Source organism: Esox lucius, chromosome 19 (genome assembly GCF_011004845.1).
Source record: "Esox lucius isolate fEsoLuc1 chromosome 19, fEsoLuc1.pri, whole genome shotgun sequence".
NCBI classification, from domain to species: Eukaryota; Metazoa; Chordata; class Actinopteri; order Esociformes; family Esocidae; genus Esox; species Esox lucius.
Window position 1 is genome coordinate 33,418,376 of NC_047587.1, and position 19,716 is coordinate 33,438,091.

Here is a 19,716-nt window from a genome sequence, read left to right on the forward strand (position 1 = left end):
AAAATCCCGCCAAAGTAATATAATTGATATTGTGCTTTACTTCTATTATGCTTTAAATCTAATTGTAAGACACAAACATTGGATGGCTAAACAGTTAATCCAGAGACATATTTGGGGAAATCCTATTTTGCAGTGTATATTTTACACATAGCAAATTACAAAAATATTCTGCCCTCACTATCTCACACTCTCATTTCTTTCTTTCTCTGAGTAACAGTCAATAACAGTAATTCATGGCAACAAGTAAAAATCTCCTGAGTGATAAATCACAATGAGGAACAAAACTGGACCATGTTTAACAAGCACTTGACTTAAGATCACATCAAATGTAATAGATTACCAAGGCAGTATAAAAATGTGGTTTTCGCTACAAGGCCAATGTACTCCAACTGTGTATTACTCAGAGGTAAGGAGGCTCTTTTGACTGCTTTGTAAATATCCATATTATTAATCTGTCGTTCATAATTGAGATATTTGCCATCTTGTGTACTGTAAAATACCTCTATGGCCCTATAACCATTTGTGGGGAATATGTGGAATTTGTTTAATCATCTGAAAATGACAAAGAATTGAAATTGAAAGAATCCCGACCTCTCTTTTCTCCACAGAGAAGTCATGGTGGACCAGGTCTACCAAATGAAATGGGGCACTGCAGAACTACTCCCCACCCTTGCCCTGTCCCTTCTGACATGCCTTAGTTTAGTCTCCCCCCTACCTACAACGGAGCCCCCACAGTTTGACGGTTACCCTTTTGTAGGTATATGGAATGCCCCGACCCCTGTATGCAAGAAGCTTGGGATTCCACTGGACACCTGGTCTTTCAAGGAAGTGACCACACCTGCTGCTGTTCCTGGTCAGTTCCTCACCCTGTTCTACACTGACCACCTGGGCCTGTACCCTTATGTTAACCCCAAAAACAATCAGCAGATCAACGGCGGCATCCCCCAAAAGGGTAACCTTCCAGCACACCTGAAAAAAGCCTACAGTGACATCAATTATTACATCCCCTCTGACACAACCCCAGGTCTGGCTGTCATTGACTGGGAAGACTGGCGACCCCTGTGGGATAGGAACTGGGGCGCCAAGGACATTTACCGTCAACTGTCCATTGCCTACGCTCAAATGAAAGACCCCTCTTTGTTGCCTTCGCAAGCAACTGCCGATGCAAAGAAGCAGTTTCAGACTGCAGCCCGCAACTATATGGAGAAAACCTTGAAGTTAGGCATCAGCCAGCGACCCAAACGGCTGTGGGGCTTCTATCTGTTCCCTGACTGCTACAACTATGGTTGGGAGACACCAGGCTACACAGGGCAATGCTCCGACCTGACTAAAAGTCAGAACGACCAGCTTCTGTGGCTTTGGGAATCTAGCACTGCTCTATACCCTTCAGTCTACCTGCCTGGATCGCTGAAAAACAGCCCCAACGCTGCGCTCTTTGTCCGAAACCGTGTTCAGGAGGCAGTGAGGGTGGCAGCTCTGCCCAAAAGGCCCTTCACTGTGCCCATTTATGTGTACTCCAGGCCCATGTTCAGCAACCAAAATGACTTCCTCAGTATGGTGAGGGCTATAGATTTCAATTCAGTTCCATATTGAGTGGCCATTTTTTAAGACTTATTTTAGCTTTCACTTAATGCCATTAAAATGTCTGCTCAGTCGATGCTAACTGACAACAACATATTGTCACTATCTGATGATAACCTGTAATCTCCAAAACAGAAAATATCTGTGAAACTAAAATATGTTACACTTTAGAAGATAAGGTGTATTTTGTGTTCTATATCATTGTTTCCTTGTCAATTCCAGGAGGATCTAATCAGCAGCATTGGAGAGACTGCAGCCTTGGGAGCCTCTGGGTCAGTGCTCTGGGGGGCCAGTGCCGACTATACTGACAGGGTAAACTCACATAACCTCTCCACTCATCTTAAAGTATGTTCCATGATGCAATACAGGAATGTTTTATTTATTGGCTGGGAGACACCAGCTTAAAATGTCCACATTTGCGGCAGTCATCAAATAGTATATGAGTGAAGAAAGGGTAACAAACCAACTAGCAGATTTTGCTTTCATTACGTTCTTGAAAGGAAATTAAAAGAACAGTATCACTGACTGCTGACTTTGAGCTAAGAAGTAAAATGGCTAAAATGTGCCTTTAAGAGGCTTGGGGAATTGTGGCCATGTGAGGACAACTGGTTGGAGCCTGGTGTGGGGCATTCGGAATGGGGTCAATGAAGTACTCTCAGAGCAGCACATAATTATGTACACACACACACACACGGCTGATATGTATTTCCTTCCATTTAAAGACTGTGTGCTACACTAATGTCTCTCTCTTGCTCCGTCTCTGCTTTCAGGCTTCATGTGAAGCATTATCCACATACCTGACATCTACCCTCAACCCATACATTGCCAATGTGACTGCTGCAGCCAAACTCTGTAGCGATGTCCTTTGCCAGGGCAATGGCCGCTGTGTAAGAAAAGACTACAACTCCAATGTCTATCTGCACCTGAACCAGAACACATTCCACCTACAAGAGTCCCAGGGGAAGTACATGGCCATTGGAATACCCTCATCCGCTGACCTCCTCACCTTAGCAGACAAGTTCACCTGCCAGTGCTACAAAGGCAGAAGCTGCTCACCCAAATTATCACGTCCCAGGACCCCTATGGTGATTCCACTGTAGCCTCCCCAGCACTGCAAAACAAGAAAATTTAACTTTGCTTTGCTAAATTGATAGTAAGCATATTTTGAAATTCTGTGACATAAGATTTAATAATTTGTGTAATTCACAATAAGTACGTGAACAAAAGAAGACAATTGTTGTCAGTATTATCTGGTGTAATTTGGAAAGTATTCAGATGTAACCAACATTTTTGTGGAAGACTCAATTATTGGTGCAGGGATGATTAAATGTAATACATTTGGTTTAGCTGATAAAATAATAAATATAATGAAATTAAAATACATGTGCATTTATTTGCTAGTATGTTCAACCTAAGCTAACCAAGCACATCAGGGGAAAGAAAATAGGGGGAAAAAACACAACATTTTTGTTACAGTCCTCTTAAATGCTCGAGGTGACACTGTGTTTTGACATATTAAAAGGATATTGAGTGATGCTGTGATAAACCAGATATCAACTACCATGAATGGAAAAGCTTGTATTAATCTTGTTTGCGTCAATAAAACACAAACAAATAATTCCCTGAGAATATCAGAAGAACATCAAAGTAATAAATGAGCATAAATTATCATTTTCTATCGTGAAAATAAGTATTTATTTACATTTTCACCAGAGCTTTCTGTGCAATGCTACAGTTGGAGTTAATGCAAAACCATTTAATGCGGTCTGAATGGTTAAGACAATTTAAAAAACAAAGTTTTAAATTCTAGATGAGCAATGAGTTGTCTACTCTTGGAAAACACATTGTTGTGGGTTTATATGTAAATTATGACTGTTTTGTTCTAAATGATCTCAGTTCAAATTTGATTGCTAACATACAAGTTGTTATACTGTATACATGGACAAAAAAACACACTAACCTGAAAAGAACAGTGAGCCACCTGATGTATAAATCTAAAACATCAGGTCATTTCCACTCTGCATTGGTAGAGGAAGCCCAGAGGCTGGCAGTGGGGGGCTATGGATCGAGTTCTAAAAGCTCTAACAAGGTGAATATTTATTTTGTTGATGAAACATCTGATATCAGTAGTTTTTTGTTCCCAAAAGTAGATTGGAACATTGTGCCCTACAATTTGTAGACTTTACCATTAGCCAACATTTCAGAGGACTGTGTATTTTTTTTGAGCACTTGTACTTCACGTTTATAAAGTAATCATTTCTAAAAAGGTTTTTTCCCGAAGCAAGTCAATATTGCCCAGTAGGATCACACTAGCTCCTTCTTGGCTCTCAGAATCAGAAAGAGTTTTATTGCCAAGTAAGTTTCACGACAACCATGTTTCACACCTAATTTCTTTAAGTTCAGCAGTTTCAATAGCATTCCACTGGAACCATCAGTTCCTGAGCTATCTTTGAACATAGTGTGATAGAAGGCAAGTAGGTTGTGTGCATAGATTTTAGAAAACTCAATAGGCAGATATCATAGAGCCCCTAAAAGAATGGAGAAATTTGTCAGCAATCTTACCTGGGACCGGTTGTACACCTGCAACAAGAGAAACAAATTGTAGAAGTGGCATATGAAGTCTTAAAAACGATTGTATTTCTTTAATAGTATTATAAACAACCACATACATAGCATAGTGCATGCAATGACTGTACCTTACAAACTATTAAGAAGCAAATCCATTTTAAATGTAATAAATAATTTATAGATTTGGCATACATCCAATGTAGTAATAAAAAGAGAATAGAATTTACAGTAATAATGTACAGTTCTTCATACGTTTCTTTAATAACAATAACATTAATCATACCTTAAAATACAATACAAATTATATAAATATACATATGTATGTTGTTTTTCTTTTGCACCAACAGGTGCATCTTAAACATTTTTAATGTTGTGGAAAAGTTTTTTCACGTAATTCAAATCAAAACGTGACCCCTTAATATATTCTAGATTCATTACACATCATTTAAAGTGAAACATTTCATGCCTTTTTTGTTTCAATCTTGATGATTACGGCTTACAGCTCATGGAAATCATATATCCAGTATCTCAAAATTAGAATAAAAAAACTTTACAATACAGAAATGTTGACTGAGAAGAGCTATAATCAGCTAATTAACTCCCTGAGCCTTCAGTACACACAACCACAATCATGGGGAAGACTGCTGACTTGACAGTTGTCCAGAAGACACTCATTAACACCCTCCACGAGGAGGGTAAGCCACAGAAGGTCATTGCTGAAAAGGCTGGCTGTTCGCAGAGTGCTGCATCAAAGCATGTTCATGGAAAGTTGACTGGAAGGGAAAAGTGTGGTATGAAAAGGTGCACAAGCAACAGGGATGACCACAGCCTTGAGAGTATTGTCAACCAAAGCAGATTCAAGAACTTGGGGGAGCTTCACAAGGAGAGGACTGAGACTGGAGTCAGCACATCAAAAGCCACCACACACAGACGTGTCCAGGAAATGGGTTAAAATGTTGCATTCCTAGTGTCAAGCCACTCCTGAATCAGAGACAATGTCAGAAGCATCTTATCTGGGCAAAGGAGAAAGACAACTGGACTGTTGCTCAGTGGTCCAAAGTCCTCTCTTGAGATGAAAGTACATTTTGCATTTCATTTGGAAATCAAGGTCCCAGTCTGGAGGAAGAGTGGAGAGGCACAGAATCCAAGTTGCTTGAAGTCCAGTATGACATTTCCACAGTCAGTGATGATTTGGGGTCCCATGTCCTCTGCTGGTGTTGGTCCACTGTGTTTTATCAAGTCAAGAGTCAATGCAGCCATCTGCCAGGAGAATTTAGAGCACTTAAATTCTGCTGACAAGCTTTATGGAGATGGTGATTTCTTTTTTCCAGCAGGACTTGGCACCTGCCCACAGTCCCAAAATGACTGGCAACTGGTTTGCTGCCCATGGTATTACTGTGCTTGATTGGCCAGCCAACTCACGTGACCTGACCCCCATAGAGAATCCATGGGGTATTGTCAAGAGGAAAATGAGATACCCCAGACCCAACAACACAGATGACCTGAATTTTCCATCCAGTGGTTGCGGGTTCGATTCCAGCAAGAGAGAAAAAATTTTTTTTGGGGAATTGAGTTGTTTAGACAGGGTTTTTTTTATTTGCTGTTACCGTACCTTTAACCTTCATCTTAACCCTAACCTCAGTACTCTGATGCCTAACCATAACCTAACCCTAACCTTATTTCTAATCCTAAAGCCTGTACTGTCATGCTTAACCTTAACTTTAACCATAAATGTTATTTGTAACAAGGTGTTTTTCATTTTAATTTGATTAAGTTAAGGAAGAAAATAATAGCAAAACTTAAAAAAGCAACGTAATAGACATGCTTTTAAATTTCTATTTAATAGCCAACACAAAGTCATTACGGACCAATAGTAGTTGAGATGTTTTTAGTGAACATAGTAGCACCACTTTATGTTCATACTGAACATAATCGCGGGATACAAAATAGTGACATAAACATTTAATCCATAAGAGGTATGATCTAACATGTTCTAACATGTTCTACATTGGTCAACTACAAATTTGTTCACTGTCACTTTCTGTCAAGTTTATTTGAAGGGTTAGCCAGTGCAAACTTGTCTCTTGTATTTTTCTGACTTTGCTGAAAAGTGCTGATGCAACTTTAAATGTCCTTCAATGAGCTTTAAATGTAAAAAAAATTATATTGATTTTATTAGATTTTGGTGAATACAAATATAAATAGGTGTTCTTGAGGAAACCATGCTTATTATTTTATTCTATTGTTATTACAGAATAAACAGATTTGACTCCTCATTTTACTGTAGAGCGGTTAAAATAGGCAGTCAGGCAATCGCAGATATGAAATTACTATTATTTTTGTAGATGGTGTCCATAGAATGCTAAATCAATGATGTCATAATTGTGTTTGTATTTTCAATTATAATGGCATCAAAAAAAAACAAATACTTTGAAAAGAAAACATACATACAGCCAGCAAGTAGGTACTATATAAATGTACTTTTTTGTATGTGCTTGCTAGTGATACTGCTACTACTTCCAAAACATAACTCGCAATAAACTTGTACTGATTAGGCTCTGTTTTCTCATCTACAAGGAACCAAGTGTAAAATGAATCTGAACTGGGTTTCCGTTCATAAACTGCACGTCAGAGAATGTTATTTTCTAATGATTCTACTAGACACTAATTGGGCCCTACCCAAAACAGACTCCCCGATAGATCCTAAGTACCCCTTCCTCTTTATGTGGAATGCTCCTACAGAACTCTGCAAGACCAGATTTGGCTTGGGTCTGGACCTCTCCCACTTCCAGATAGTGAGCAGCACTTTGAAATCTGCCACCAACCAAAGAATATCAATTTTCTACACCGACCGCTTTGGCCTCTTCCCCTATGTGAATGAGGACACAGGAGAAATGTATGATGAAGGACTCCCACAGCTGATGGATTTCCAGAAACACAGTGAGCTGGCTAAAGACGACGTTGAATACTACATCCCCATGGACCAACCAGGTCTCGCCATCCTTGATTTGGAGGAATGGCGACCACAGTGGGTCAGAAACTGGGGTAGGAAGGACATCTATCGAGATCTCTCAATTGAGACAGTTAAAACCAAGAACTCAAATTTATCTGATGATGAAGCAAAAGACAGGGCTAAAATAATGTTTGAGGGTGCAGCAAAGCAATATTTTCTACAATCAATCTTGATTGGAAAGTCTCTTCGTCCTAATAGGCTTTGGGGATTCTACCTGTACCCTGACTGTTATAACTACGACTACAACCAGGATATCAATTCTTATTCTGGGAGTTGTCCTAAGATTGAGCAAGAGAGGAATGATGAGTTGTTGTGGCTATGGAAGGAGTCCACTGCACTCTTCCCATCGATTTACCTGGAGTTGATACTGAAAGATTCCTACCAAGCCCGCTTGTATGTCCGCCACCGCATTCAGGAAGCTATGAGGGTATCCATGCTTCCCATCCAAAGTTATGCCATTCCAATTTACGCCTACATCCGTCCAGTCTTCAAAGATAGTGGTGATGACTACATGTCAGAGGTCAGTGAAAACTGTCTGAAAAACATTCGTTTTTTACAATGTATCAATTGATCGAAGATTAACCCATGTGTCATGGGCAGAGCTAAAAATACTATTTCAAATTATTTATACCTTCCCCACTTCAATTCTGTATTTTAAGATGAGATTCGTACGATTTTGGGGACCTGTACAGCGTCCTTGTGAATTTTACTCATTCTGGAAACTGTGGTTTCCAGTATGACCTTGTGAACACCATTGGTGAGGCTGCTGCCCTGGGAGCAGCTGGGATCATTTCCTGGGGAGACATGGATGTCACAGACTCAGAGGTATACATTCTATTTTTATACACTGTTTATCTCACACTTTTATGGTATATGCATCTTTCAAGAAGCCAATGTAATAACAAACACACACACAAATATGCGCAAACACACACAAAGACATACCTCCTGATGTATTGGCAAATCCAAAGACTGACGTTCCATGTAAACACAAGCAAAACACTATCTCACTGCTTTTCACAGGACACATGCTCTGCTGCCAGACATCACCTGGAGAAGATCATGAATCCATATATCTTGAATGTTTCCACGGCAACACAGCTTTGCAGCAAGGCTTTATGTAAGGCGAATGGCCGCTGCATAAGAAAACACTGGGACAGAAATGACTACCTACACCTCAACCCATACACCTTCCAGATCAAGAGATACAGAACAGGAGAACTGTCAGTGAAGGGTGAAATGTCCCAATATGAGATTGAATGGTTTGCTGAGAGATTTGACTGTTTGTGCTTCTCCAAAGAACCATGTCAGTCCCCCTATACACTTAACTCCTTCGCCAACTTTGTCCAGAGCAATGGAACTACCAAATACCTCCAGCCACTTCTAATTGTGGCTTCTATCATCAGTATTAATATCTTAAGAATGCAGGATTATATGCGAGGAGGCTGGTGAGGGGTGAATGGCTAACAATGCTAGAATGGTGTAAATGGTTGAGTATCAAACATACTGGTTGAGTATCGAACATATGGAAATAATTTCTTTGATACTGTTCCATTTATTTTGTTCCAGTAATTACTACAAACCCATCCTCAGTGAATGTGCCATCAGCCTCCTTTGATTCACATGGTTTTGAACAAAAATAGCTTGTGCTTTACTATTAACATCTAGTCTTAGTGATGTCAGAAATAACATATGACATACACACAATGCACAAATGGAGAGAAATCCACAGTCCTTTTCTCGATACACAAACACTGACAATGCGCCACTTGATATATGTTGATACAGATCTTGCCTCAGGAGGTTTTTGTGCAATTGTTAAAACACACAGCACACGTTACCAGACCTGATACCGAACTAATATGACACACTGATATATTGTATAATATGCTAAACATGCTGATACTTGAAATAGGTCTTATAGGGCATAATGTCAGCCTCTGGTATAGTAAGTAAGATATAACAAACCATACCAATTTATTTTTACCAGAGGTCCTTGATCTTTGTGATCCTTCATTTGACAACATATGTCTGTCCATAATGAGTAGTCACATCTGGCCAGAATTTCAGAATGAATGTTGATAAAACATTAAAAACAGAAATGCAAATAAACTCTTGCATATGTTGTAAAGCAGGCCTAACTGTAGGGGGCGTTAAAACTCTATCTAACTACGGCTTCATCTCAAGAGAATGTATGGAAGAGAACTTTGACTACAACTCCTTTGATACCACTTGTTTTGAAGGTTATGCTGCGATAAAACTGTCTGTAATGGATTACATGAAGTACAATCCTTGCTGGTTGGCCAAATAATTTCAGGTAGTAAAAAACACTCATCTTAAATTGAAATGACAATTAAAAGCATTAAAATATATCAGACTGTCTTCATAACAAAGCTTTCATTTTTCTACTCTCCTTTAGAACTACTGATATAATTGTGTCTTGGTTTGGATTGTAATACTGGGGGACCAGTATTAACATTAGCTTTACTACACTCTACAATGTTTGTTACACTGACACAAACTGATGTGACATGGGTGAGCGTCTGCAAATAGAGAGAAGTTCCACTAATCAGGGTGGAGGTGGTCTTTCCTACTACAATGACGCAGGGGACATTGTCTCTCTCAACGGCAATACAAAACATTGTATACAGACAGACAGTGTATCTGATGAACCAAACAGATTGAATACAATAGACAAGTCTGGAAACAGCCCTGCCCTTTGGGTTTTCTTGGGCTACTATGACTGTATACTGTTAAGTTGAGTCCTTACTCATGTCTGGTGCAGTTTACAGTAGATAATTCTTAGCTTCACCTTAGTGGCCTCTTTAAAGAATGCTGTATGGATAAGTAATGGCGGGGAGGGCCTGGAGTGACCCATTTCTTTCATCAGAGTACTCCAGGGTTGCTGAGATGGGAAGTTGTATTTAGAAGATGGAAAGCTCTGGGGATGAATGAAATACTGTAATCTCTTCGAAATGCACCTTTTTAACTCTCCTTATAACATATACTGTTTGTTACAAAAACTTGAAACACCACGTAAGTAGAATCCTAATAAACGCTTTTATTATTGGCAATTACCCTATACCAGAACTTGTTGCTGGACAGTTGACATTTGACGCTTGTAAAAACAGAGGTTCTGCTCATTTAAAACCATTGAGTATGTTGTCAAGAAGGTTATATTGCCGAAATTCAATGGATGTAAAATGAGTCACAAGATCTCCCGAGAGAGCTAAGTATTTATTCTATGGAAAATATTAACTTTGAAGGAATTATTACAGCCACTTGAAAATGTCAAGTTACATATACGCATCACTTGTATGTGCACAAAAGTCAAAGATAGAAGGCAATGAAAGTATGGAGTTTTGAATATTACAAGTGATGGCATGATATGCAATACGTTTTGAGAGTGGTTGATATACTGTATCCCAGCAGTATACTTTGTGTATTCATTATTTATGAGGACTGTGTTTATACTCTGGCCGGCTGTCTCAATTAATGTTGACAACTCCATGATGTCCTCCTCACAGAAAGCAAAGACTCTGGTGTGACTCTGGCAACTCCGTTATTCTCTGCAAACATCAAGATAATGACTTGCTCTAGCAGTTTTATGCTCTATAGAATTCATAGAGGACAACCTTACCACACAAAGGAAGCAGTACAAATCCGGGCTTAGGTCCTCTCAGCTCTGGTCAATTGCAACTGACTGTGGGGCTCCCTACTTGTACCATCAAAGTCCTGCAACTCCAACAGACCAATAATCAACTCCTACAGACCAATAATCAACTCCTACAGACCAATAATCAACTCCTACAGACCAATAATCAACTCCTACAGACCAATAATCAACTTCTACAGTACAATAATCGACTCCTACAGACCAATAATCAACTTCTACAGTCCAATAATCGACTCCTACAGAATGCCACAGTCCAATAATCGACTCCTACAGAATGCCACAGTCCAAAAATCGACTCCTACAGAATGCCACAGTCCAATAATCAACTCCTACAGAATGCCACAGTCCAATAATCGACTCCTACAGAATGCCACAGTCCAATAATCGACTCCTACAGAATGCCACAGTCCAATAATCAACTCCTACAGAATGCCACAGTCCAAAAATCTACTCCTACAGAATGCAACACTTCAAGTTACCCTGCTTCTACACACGCTCCACTGGCTTCCGGATGAAGCACCTCCTATCCAACTTCAGGCTATGTGTCAACGGTGTGTCAGGGTGTGTGAATAAAGGAGCCAAACGCAGGGAGGTAGTTAATCTTCTTTCTTAAACGAAAAAATGGCACGCGTAACAACAAGAGCGCAAAAGCGTGCAATAGTCTTGCAATACAACACCAAACATAGAACAATACCACACAAAGACGCCCAGAAACAAGGGAACTAATATAGGCAACCTAATGAGGGAATGGACACCAGGTGTGTGCAATAACAAGACAGGACAGTGCCGTGGGAGGAGGAGCGGCGTGGCTAGAAGGCCGGCGATGACGCGCACCGAACACCACGTCGGGAGGGGTGGCGCGCGTCCTCCATGCGCGTCCTCGTTACAGTACCCCCCCCTGTAACGAGGGGGGTAGCGCGCCCCCGCCGGCCCCGGGGCCGACCCGGAGGGCGCCGCGCAGGACGATCAGGGCGCCGACGATGGAAGTCGGCGAGGAGCTCCGGATCAAGAACATCCACCGCCGGCACCCAGCAACGCTCCTCCGGGCCGTACCCCTCCCACTCCACCAGGTACTGCAGGCCCCTCCCCCGGCGCCTCGAGTCGAGGATGGAACGGACAGAGTACGCCGGGCCCCCCTCGATGTCCAGAGGGGGCGGAGGGACCTCCCGCACCTCAGGATTGCTGGAGGGGACCAGCCACCACCGGCCTGAGGAGAGACACATGGAACGAGGCATTAATCCTGTAATCAGGGGGAAGTTGCAATTTATAGGTTACCTCGTTCACTCTCCCCAGGACTTTAAACGGCCCTACAAACCGCGGGCCCAGCTTCCGGCAGGGCAGGCGGAGAGGGAGGTTCCGGGTCGAGAGCCAGACCCGGTCGCCCACAGCGTAGACCGGGGTGTCATTGCGCCGGCGGTCAGCAGCGGACTTCTGGCGAACCCCGGCGCACCGGATGTGTCGATGGGCCACGGACCAGGTGTCCTCGGCGCGCCGGAACCAGTCGTCCACCGCCGGAACCCCAGACTCGGGCTGGCTCTGCCAGGGTACCAAGACCGGCTGGTACCCCAGGACACACTGAAAAGGAGTCAAGGACGTGGAAGAGTGACGGAGTGAATTCTGAGCATACTCTGCCCAGGGCAGGAACTCCGCCCACTCCCCCGGCCGGTCCTGGCAATAGGACCGCAGGAACCTCCCCAAGTCTTGGTTCACACGCTCCACCTGCCCATTAGCTTCGGGGTGGAACCCGGAGGTGAGACTGACCGAGACCCCCAACCGGCCCATAAAGGCCTTCCAAACTCGAGACGTGAACTGAGGGCCCCGGTCAGAAACAATGTCCTCCGGCACCCCGTAGTGCCGGAAGACATGGGTGAATAGAGCCTCTGCGGTCTGCAGGGCCGTCGGGAGACCAGGGAGGGGAAGGAACCGGCAGGCCTTTGAAAACCGATCCACAACAACCAGGACCGTGGTATTGCCTAGTGAGGGGGGAAGATCGGTCAGAAAATCAATGGACAAGTGAGACCATGGTTGTTGTGGAACGGGCAAAGGGAGTAACTTACCCGCCGGAAGGTGTCTAGGTGCCTTACACTGAGCGCACACCGAACAGGAGGACATGTACGCCCTCACATCCTTAGCCAGACCAGGCCACCAGTACTTATCGGTAAGGCAGCGCACAGTACGGTCTATGCCCGGGTGACCCGTGGAAGGGGACGTGTGGGCCCAGTAAATGAGACGGTCACGGACATCCAGCGGGACGTACTGACGACCCGCAGGACACCCAGGAGGCCCAGGATCGCTGTGCAACGCTCGCTGGATGTCCGCGTCCACGTCCCACACAACCGGCGCCACAATGCATGAGGCAGGCAGAATCGGTGTATCATCTACCCGCCTTTCACCCGCGTCGCACAACCGAGACAGCGCGTCTGCCTTGGCGTTTTTTGTACCCGGAACGTATGAAAGCGTGAAATCGAACCGGGCAAAAAACAACGCCCACCTGGCCTGGCGAGGGTTCAGTCTCCTCGCCGCCCGGATGTACTCCAGGTTACGGTGGTCGGTCCAGACTACAAACGGGTGTCTCGCTCCCTCGAGCCAATGTCTCCAAACAGTCAAGGCGTTAAACACAGCCAACAACTCCCTGTCACCGACGCCATAGTTGCGCTCTGCCTCACTGAGCTTTCGCGAGTAAAAAGCACAGGGGCGACGCTTAGGAGGGGTACCCGACAGTTGGGACAATACAGCACCTATCCCAACCTCCGAGGCATCCACCTCCACTATGAACGGCAGTGACGGATCGGGGTGAGCCAGAACCGGGGCAGAGGTGAACATTCTCTTAAGGGTGCGAAATGCGACATCTGCCTCGGTCGTCCAGGTGATCCGGCTCGGCCCACCCTTCAACAAGGAAGTAATAGGAGCTGCCACCTTGCCGAAGCCCCGTATAAACCTACGGTAGAAATTGGCAAACCCAATAAATCGCTGCACCGCCTTAACCGTGGTGGGAACGGGCCAATTACGCACGGCTGACATGCGATCGACCTCCATTTCCACCCCACCAGCGGAAATCCGAAACCCGAGGAAAGAGACGGCTCACTGGAAGAACGCGCACTTCTCTGCTTTAGCGTACAGGCCATGCTCCAACAGTCGCTTCAGCACCCTGCGAACGAGAGACACATGCTCAGCACGCGTAGTGGAATACACGAGGATGTCGTCAATGTAAACCACAACTCCGCGCCCCAGCATGTCCCTAAACACGTCGTTCACAAAGGACTGAAACACTGCCGGGGCATTCATCAACCCATACGGCATCACCAGGTATTCGTAGTGACCCGTGGTGGTGCTGAAGGCGGTTTTCCACTCGTCTCCCTTTCGGATTCTCACCAAATTGTACGCACTCCGGATGTCCAGTTTTGTGAAGAAGCGCGCCCCATGCATTGACTCAATATATTGGGAAATCAGGGGGATAGGATATGAGTACCGGATCCGGTTTATTTAACGCCCTGTAGTCAATGCACGGACGCAAACCCCCATCCTTCTTCCTCACAAAAAAGAAACTCGAGGAGGCGGGCGAGGTGGAACGGCGGATCTGCCCCTGCCGCAGGGATTCGGCCACATAGGTCTCCATCGCTGCGGTTTCTGCCTGCGACAGGGGATACACATGACAATAAGACGGCACAGCATCTCCCTTTAGGTTTATAGCACAATCCCCGGACCGATGTGGTGGCAAACGACTAGCCATGGTCTTCGAAAAGACCAGCGCTAAATCGGCATATTCCGGGGGAATGCGCACTGCGGAGACACTGTCTGGACTTTCCACCGAGGTCGCACCAACGGAAACACCTAGACACCTCTCCTGACACCCCTGAGACCACCCTGTCAACACTCTCTGCGACCAGGAAATAGTTGGGTTGTGTCCCGACAACCATGGAAGACCCAGCACCACAGGGAAAGCAGGAGAGTGAATAACATGAAACTCAATCTGTTCGGTATGGGCGTGCTGTACGGTCATCGTGATAGGGACTGTGACGTGCTCAACGAGACCAGTGCCTAGTGGTTTGCTGTCTAAGCCCGTAATGGACCTAGGTTGAGACAATGGAACCAGCGGAATGCGCAGTTTCTGTGCGTAACCGCTGTCCATAAGATTCCCAGCTGCGCCTGAGTCTACGAGCGCCTTACACTGAGAGTTAGCAGGAAAATCAGGGAAGGCCACCAAAAGTGTCATGTGCTTCGCAGAGAGCCCTGACAGTGTGTGTGGTCTACTCACCTGACTCAGTGTAGGGGTGTCAGGCTTCCTCCGCTCGACCCTTTCTTGCTGGAAACAGTAGGAGGCAGAGTGTCCCTTCCTCCCACAAAAGGAACACTCCCTAGACCGCACCGTCTCCCTACGTGCGGCGCCTCCCACTTCCATGGGTTCAGGTCCGGCGACGGGGTGTACCGGAGGGGGCTGATCATTCCCGGTGCGTCCGCGGGTGGCTAGCAGATTGTCCAGCCGGATCGCCATGTCGACGAGCTGGTCGAACGTCAACATGGCGTCCCGGCATGCCAGCTCCCTACGGACGTCAGACCGTAAGTGGCACCGGAAATGATCTATAAGTGCCCTGTCGTTCCAGCCCGACCCCGCCGCCAGGGTCCTGAAGTCCAGGGCGAAGGCCTGCACGCTCCTTGTCCCCTGCCTCAGGTGCACGAGACGCTCGCCGACCTCCCTGCCGTCGGGCAGGTGATCGAACACGGCCCGGAAGAGGCCGACGAACGCCCCGTAATGGGCCAACTCCGGCCTGTTGGTGGACCAAACGGAGTTGGCCCAGTCCAACGCCTTGCCCCTCAGGCAGGAGACAAGGGCCGAGACCTTCTCCCTATCCCCCGGGTGAGGGCTGAGGGAGGCAAAGTAGAGCTCCAGCTGGAGCAGGAACCCAGAGCACTGGGCAGCGTCTCCGCCGAATCCCTGAGGAAGGCTCAGTTGAATGGTCCTCCTCTGCGACGGTGGAGACGATGGCAGGGGCACTCCACCCGGGTTGAGTGTCGGGGTTTGCTGCTCAGATGGCAACCTCGCCTCCAACCGCCGCATAGCCTGGACCATCTCTGTCATGGCCTCCCCCAGGGACGCGATCATGCTCCCATGCTGGTGGATGAGGTCGCTCCCCGCTGGCTCCATTCTGGAGGTGTGGTATTCTGTCAACGGTGTGTCAGGGTGTGTGAATAAAGGAGCCAAACGCAGGGAGGTAGTTAATCTTCTTTCTTAAACGAAAAAACGCGTAACAACAAGAGCGCAAAAGCGTGCAATAGTCTTGCAATACAACACCAAACATAGAACAATACCACACAAAGACGCCCAGAAACAAGGGAACTAATACAGGCAACCTAATGAGGGAATGGACACCAGGTGTGTGCAATAACAAGACAGGACAGTGCCGTGGGAGGAGGAGCGGCGTGGCTAGAAGGCCGGCGATGACGCGCACCGAACAACACGTCGGGGGGGGGGGCGCGCGTCCTCCATGCGCGTCCTCGTTACACTGTGACCAAATCCTAAATCCCTACCCTCCATGTCTGATCTCTTGGCCATCCCACCCCTGAATGGGTTTATGATGAATATTTAAATTTAGTTCAGTGCAGATATACATGTATACATGTAGTTAGAAATGTGTGATTTGCACTGCTTTCTGCAGAATTTCTGCAGAAAGCTTAACTACATGACAATTCGCAATTTGCAAGAATCTGAATATAAATCAGTATTACCATTAATCGCAAGTACATTTATAAATATTGTATTTAGAAGGTTATTTGTGTAATTACGTGTGTAATGGGTGGGACATTTCATGCATACCTGTTTTATGTCAACGTGTAGTCTACTTGTTTCCCTGTAGCAAAATTCAAAGCAGCTTTAGTGTGTGAAACTGCTTTTGATTTCACCATGACTGTCAAGCATAAGAGACAACTGTTTGAAAAACCGCAATCTGAGACTATAAAGTAGTGGGATGGTACCCAGTAAAACAAGAAAGAATAGTCAAGCCTCTTTAATCCATCCATCCATCTTCTTCCGCTTATCCGGGGCCGGGTCGCGGGGGCAGCAGTCTAAGCAGAGAATTCCCAGAATTCCCTCTCCCTAGACAATTCCTCTAGCTCTTCTGGGGGGACACCGAGGCGTTCCCAGGCCAGCCGGGAGACATAGTCCCTCCAGCGTGTCCTAGGTCTTCCCCGGGGTCTCCTCTCGGTGGGACGGGCCCGGAACACCTTCCCAGGAAGACGTTCAGGAGGCATCCGGAACTGATGCCCAAGCCACCTCAGCTGACCCCTCTCGATGTGGAGGAGCAGCGGCTCTACTCTGAGCTCCTCCCAGGTGACCGAGCTTTTCACCCTATCTCTAAGGGATCGCCCAGCCAACCTGCGGAGAAAGCTCATTTCGGCCGCCTGTATCCGGGATCTTGTCCTTTCGGTCATGACCCAAAGCTCATGACCATAGGTGAGAGTAGGAACGTAGATTTACCGGTAAATCGAGAGCTTTGCCTTGCGGCTCAGCTCTTTCTTAACCACGACAGACAGATACATCGACCGCATTACTGCAGAAGCTGTACCGATCCGTCTGTCAATCTCCTGTTCCATCCTTCCCTGACTCGTGAACAAGACCCCTAGATATTTAAACTCCTCCACTTGAGGCAAGAACTCTCCACCAACCTGAAGTGGGCAAGCCACCCTTTTCCGACTGAGGACCATGGCCTCGGATATGGAGGTACTGATTTTCATCCCAACTGCTTCACACTCGGCTGCAAACCGTCCCAGTGCATGCTGAAGGTCCTGGTTTGAAGGGGCCAACACGACAACATAATCCGCAAAGAGCAGAGACGGAATCGTGTGGTCCCCAAACCTGACACCCTCCGGCCCCTGGCTGTGCCTAGAAATTCAGTCCATAAAAATTATGAACAGAACCGGCGACAAAGGGCAGCCCTGCCGGAGTCCAACATGCACTGGGAACAAGTCTGACTTACTACCGGCTATGCGGACCAAGCTCCTGCTTCGGTCGTACAGGGACCTGACAGCCCTTAGCAAAGGACCCAGGACCCCATATTCCCGAAGCACTCTCCACAGGATGCCGCGAGGGACACAGTCGAATGCCTTCTCCAAATCCACAAAACACATGTGGATTGGTTGGGCAAACTCCCATGAACCCTCCATTACCCTGTAGAGGGTATAGAGCTGGTCCAGTGTTCCACTGCCCAGACGAAAACCACACTGTTCCTCCTGAATCCAAGGTTCTACTATCGGCCGTATTCTCCTCTCCAGTACCCTGGCATAGACTTTCCCGGGGAGGCTGAGAAGTGTGATCCCCCTGTAGTTGGAACACACCCTCCGGTCCCCCTTCTTAAAAAGAGGGAACACCACCCAGGTCTGCCATCCCAGAGGCACTGTCCCGACCGCCACGAGATTCTGCAGAGGCGTGTCAACCAAGACAGCCCCACAACATCCAGAGACTTGAGGTACTCAGGGCGGATCTCATCCACCCCCGGTGCCTTGCCACCGAGGAGTTTCTTGACTACCTCAGTGACTTCATCCTGGGTGATGGACGAGTCCACCTCTGAGCCCTCAGCCTCTGCTTCCTCAATGGAAGACGTGACGACGGGATTGAGGAGATCCTTGAAGAACTCCTTCCACCGCCCGACGACATCCCCAGTTGAGGTCAACAGCTGCCCACCTCCACTGTAAACAGCGTTGGTAGGGCACCCTTTCCCTCTCCTGAGGCACCGGACGGTTTGCCAGAATCTCTTCGAGGCCAGCCGATAGTCCTTCTCCATGGCCTCACCGAACTGATAGGACTCCTTCTTCAGCTTGACGGCATCCCTTACTTCCGGTGTCCACCACCGGGTTCGGGGATTGACTCCTCGACAGACACCCGGAGACCTTACGGCCACAGCTCCGAGTGGCTGCTTCGACAATGGAGGTGGAGAACATGGTCCACTCGGACTCAAAATCTCCAGCCTCCCTCGGGATCCAGTTGAAGCTCTGCCGGAGGTGGGAGTTAAAGATCTCTCTGACAGGAGACTTGGCCAGATGTTCCCAGCAGACCCTTACAGTACGCTTGGATCTGCTGAGTCTGTCCAGCTTCCTTCCCCGCCATCGGATCCAACTCACCACCAGGTGGTGATCAGTTGACAGCTCCGCCCCTCTCTTTACCCGAGTGTCCAAGACATACAGCCGCAGGTCAGATGAAACGACAACAAAGTCGATCATCGACCTACGGCCTAGGGTGTCCTGGTGCCACGTGCACTGATGGACACCCTTATGCTTGAACATGGGATTCGTTATGGACAAACTGTGACTAGCACAGAAGTCCAATAACTGAACACCGCTCGGGTTCAGATCAGGGGGGCCGTTCCTCCCAATCACGCCCCTCCAGGTGTCACTGTCATTGCCCACGTGGGCATTGAAGTCCCCCAGTAGAAAGATGGAGTCCCCAGTTGGAGCACTTTCCAGCACCCCTCCCAGAGACTCCAAGAAGGTCGGGTACTCTGCTCTGCCTTTCGGCCCTTGGGCACAGGAACAGTGAGAGACCTATTCCCGACCTGTAGGCGCAGGGAAATGACCCTCTCGTTCAGCGGGGTAAACTCCAACACATGGCGGCAGAGCTGGGGAGTTATGAGCAAACCCACACCAGCCCGCCGCCTCTCACCATGGGCAACTCCAGAGTGGTGGAGTCCATCCTCTCTCAAGGAGTGTGGTTCCAGAGCCCAAGCCGTGCGTAGAGGTGATCCCGAATATCTCTAGTCGGAACCTCTCAACCTCACGCACAATCTCAGGCTCCTTCCCCGCCAGCGAGGTGACGTTCCATGTCCCTCGAACTAGTTTCCGTGTCCAGGGATCGAGTTGTCGAGGCCCCCGCCTTCGACTGCCGCCCGAT

At 46.8% G+C, this 19,716-nt stretch overlaps 2 protein-coding genes across 2 annotated transcripts; both read left to right on the forward strand.

The window, feature by feature from the left end:
* The first annotated feature begins 368 nt into the window (after positions 1-368).
* LOC109614542 (hyaluronidase PH-20) lies at positions 369-2,962 on the forward strand. Its single transcript, XM_013139029.3, has 4 exons — positions 369-406; positions 609-1,557; positions 1,804-1,893; positions 2,352-2,962. The coding sequence occupies exons 2-4, from the start codon at positions 616-618 to the stop codon at positions 2,679-2,681; spliced, it is 1,362 nt and encodes a 453-aa protein (XP_012994483.3). The 5' UTR covers positions 369-406; positions 609-615; the 3' UTR covers positions 2,682-2,962.
* Positions 2,963-6,797: 3,835 nt separating this feature from the next.
* LOC105006088 (hyaluronidase-5-like) lies at positions 6,798-8,614 on the forward strand. Its single transcript, XM_010864430.2, has 3 exons — positions 6,798-7,682; positions 7,898-7,987; positions 8,186-8,614. Exons 1-3 carry the CDS (start codon positions 6,798-6,800, stop codon positions 8,612-8,614), a joined length of 1,404 nt encoding a protein of 467 aa, XP_010862732.2.
* The last annotated feature ends 11,102 nt before the right edge of the window (positions 8,615-19,716 follow it).